Source organism: Mus caroli, chromosome 7 (genome assembly GCF_900094665.2).
Source record: "Mus caroli chromosome 7, CAROLI_EIJ_v1.1, whole genome shotgun sequence".
Taxonomy (NCBI): Eukaryota; Metazoa; Chordata; class Mammalia; order Rodentia; family Muridae; genus Mus; species Mus caroli.
In genome coordinates, this window is record NC_034576.1 from 105,649,380 (window position 1) to 105,652,408 (window position 3,029).

At 39.9% G+C, this 3,029-nt stretch overlaps 1 protein-coding gene across 1 annotated transcript; it reads right to left on the reverse strand.

Moving 5' to 3' along the window:
• Positions 1-393: 393 nt before the first annotated feature.
• LOC110298391 (olfactory receptor 51G2) lies at positions 394-1,332 on the reverse strand. Its single transcript, XM_021167610.1, has one exon. The coding sequence runs from the start codon at positions 1,330-1,332 to the stop codon at positions 394-396; it is 939 nt and encodes a 312-aa protein (XP_021023269.1).
• Positions 1,333-3,029: the final 1,697 nt, after the last annotated feature.

Genomic DNA, 3,029 nt, shown 5'->3' on the forward strand with positions numbered 1-3,029 from the left:
ATAAGCTGGGCCTGTAGAATGGAATATTTACATGTGGCCCTGCCATAGGATTTAGTCTTCTCAGTGCAGTGCCTCGGTTCCACAAGTAGATATCAAGGAGATCAATTACAAATGAAGTTAGAAATGTTTGAATAGGGGAAGAGAAGAAGAAAATCTTTTTTATTGTTGTTAACAGTTTTCATTTCTTGAGCAGAAAGTAGGATCATCTATATTTCTGCTGCCATTTTTTTGCAGTATGATTTACCACACCATTCTGTATTACAAACCTCCATATCCTCCTGTAAAAGGAGAATTGCATAATCAATTTGTCAATCTTCTATTTTTTGTTGAGAAAACAAATAATTACATCCTCTATTCAAGCATGGTAAGAGATTGCACATTTTTGTAACTGATCTAGTTGCAAAAGGCATGGGTTACCCTATCCCGTATCTGTTTGGTCTTGACACTATAGACAATAGGGTTCATCACAGGAGGGAAGAGGAGATACACAAAGCCCATGACCACCTGAACTAGATGGGGGGCCTGTTTCCCAAAGCGGTGGATTACAGACAATCCTATCATGGGAGTATAGAACAGAAGCACAGCAGAGATGTGTGAAACACATGTATTGAGAGCTTTGAGTCTTTCAGCCCTTGAGGCAATGGACAATACAGTGCGCAGAATAAGTGCATAGGAGAAGAGGATGAGCAAGGAATCCACTCCCACTGTTGAAACGATGACGAACATGCCATAGATGCTGTTTGCCTTGATGTCTGCACAGGCCAGTTTCATTACTTCTTGGTGGAGGCAATAGGAATGTGAGAGAACTAGAGAGCCACAATAAGGGAACCGTTTGAGCATGAAAGGCAATGGGAAAATGAGTGCAACACTACGGCCCAGAGAGGCCAGACCTATTCTGACAATCACTGTGTGGGTGAGGATGGAAGCATAGTGCAAAGGACGACAGATAGCCACAAAGCGATCAAAGGCCATAGAGAGAAGCACAGAGGATTCTAAGAAGGACAAGCAGTGGATGAAAAAGAGCTGGGTAAAGCAAGCATCATGGCTAATGTCTCGTGCTCCCACCCAAAAGATGCCTAGCACTGTAGGGAGGGTACAAAGAGAGAGACCAAGGTCCGTCAGAGCGAGCATGGACAGGAAGAGGTACATGGGCTCATGGAGTGAGGGCTCTGTCTTAATGATAAAAAGGATTGTGCAGTTACCCAGGATGGAAACCAGGTACATGAGACAGAGTGGAAGGGAGATCCAGATATGCATGTGCTCCAGCCCAGGGATGCCACTCAGCAAGAAGGTAGAAGACATGCTTCCATTTCCTAGGGGTCCTGGAGTCATGGTAAATGGAGTGAATAGGGGAGATGGACTCTATCCAAAATCCTGAAATGAATTGTAGAAGTGTTAGTAATCAATTAAAATTGCCAAATTTATATTAAAAACCAAAAAGATTAGAACCAAATAATCCTAAGTTTGCATAGTCTCTGAAGAGATTATTTCAACCATTTTCTTGTTTCTTCTTTTTATTGAAACAGGGTCTCATATAAGCCAGGCTGGCTTCAACTTGATATGTAGCTGATGAAGATGACATTGAGTTCTTCACCTTCCTGCCCCACCTATCCAGTGCTGAAATTATAGGCATGAACCACATGCTCATCTTGCCAACCTCGTTTTGAAGAAAGCATTTTGTAGTCTCACCATTTCAATGAGCAACAAGGACACATAGTATAGGCGCTTCTTATTAACCTGTGTGACTTCTAAGAGATGGAGTAGAGAAGTTCCATTATTGATGAAGCTGTCCTCCCCTTTCAATCTGCTCTGACTTCCAGGGTCCCCCTCCTAATCCATGGAATTTTTTCCTACTGAAATATGACATTTCTATGCTCCCAGAAGGGTTGTCTTGGCTCTGGAGCCAAAGCAATCCTCCTGCCTTGAGCTCACGACTTGAAGTTAAAAATGGAATGTAACATCTCATTTTTTTACATAATCTGTTATGATCATATCAACTCCTACATCATATATCCACCCAGCAATCGAGTTCAAATTCAAATTTATATCTATATAACCAAAATGTTCATAGTGAAAACTGAAAAATGGATCAATGATTATATCAAGGTAGGTGTTTAGCATTTCAGAGTGAATTGATGCTAAACAAAAACCAACATACAGAGATATCTAAAGTTTTCCTTTCTTACCTTCTATTAGTTACAAGTTAAAGTTACATTCTCTTTGGAATTTGAAATTTTTCTTGTTGGAAATAGATTGGGAGTGGATCTGGAAAAAAATAGAAAGTGGAAGGGTAGGAGGAGTAGAGGGAGGGGAAACCGTGGTTGGGTTGGATTGTACGTGAGAAGAATCTATTTTCAATAAAAAGTATTCTTGTCATTGGAAGTGGGTAGCACTGAACAGAAATCAGCAAGCATGGTAAAGATATGTAGTTAAGCCAAGATGAACATCTTTTAGCCTACCTGGGGTTTGCTGGGGATTGAAATCTTAGTAAGGTAACTATTAAGAGCTCATGGAACAACTGTCAGAATATGCAGTTATCATCTGAGGGAGGTTTTATTGCTTCATTATACGAAAACTATTGCTATAGTTAAGGTTGGGAATGGGAATAGATTTAAACCATGATCTTGTCTATAATTTTTCTGCTTAGAGATATCTTTCTGAAATAAATATTACAACTTTAATGGCTTCTATTATTGCAACTTGGTGGTTGCTTGGAAAATAATCTCTTTCTGTCACAGGAAAGATTTTCTTCCAAGAGGTCAATTAGCTTCCTAGCCACCTTATTTTTTTTCTTAGAAAATTGCTTCGGTGTCTTAATCTTGTTTGTAGATGAAATGGTAGATGTGGAGCTTATGATTGCTGATTCTATCTCAGCACCTCAGTTTTCTGTCTCAACTTGTCTCTGTTTCTCACCAGTATTCCCACTGTTTCCATAAAAAAGACAACTTCCTGGGCAGGAAACTAAGTGGATAGATATGAAGAAGCTCTCATATGCTTTCTGAACTATCTCTGCTATCAGACCCAAGATT

Bases quoted from the DNA above. Each gene is read 5' to 3' on its own strand.
- LOC110298391 (XM_021167610.1), bottom strand. From the start codon at position 1,332: ATGACTCCAGGACCCCTAGGAAATGGAAGCATGTCTTCTACCTTCTTG.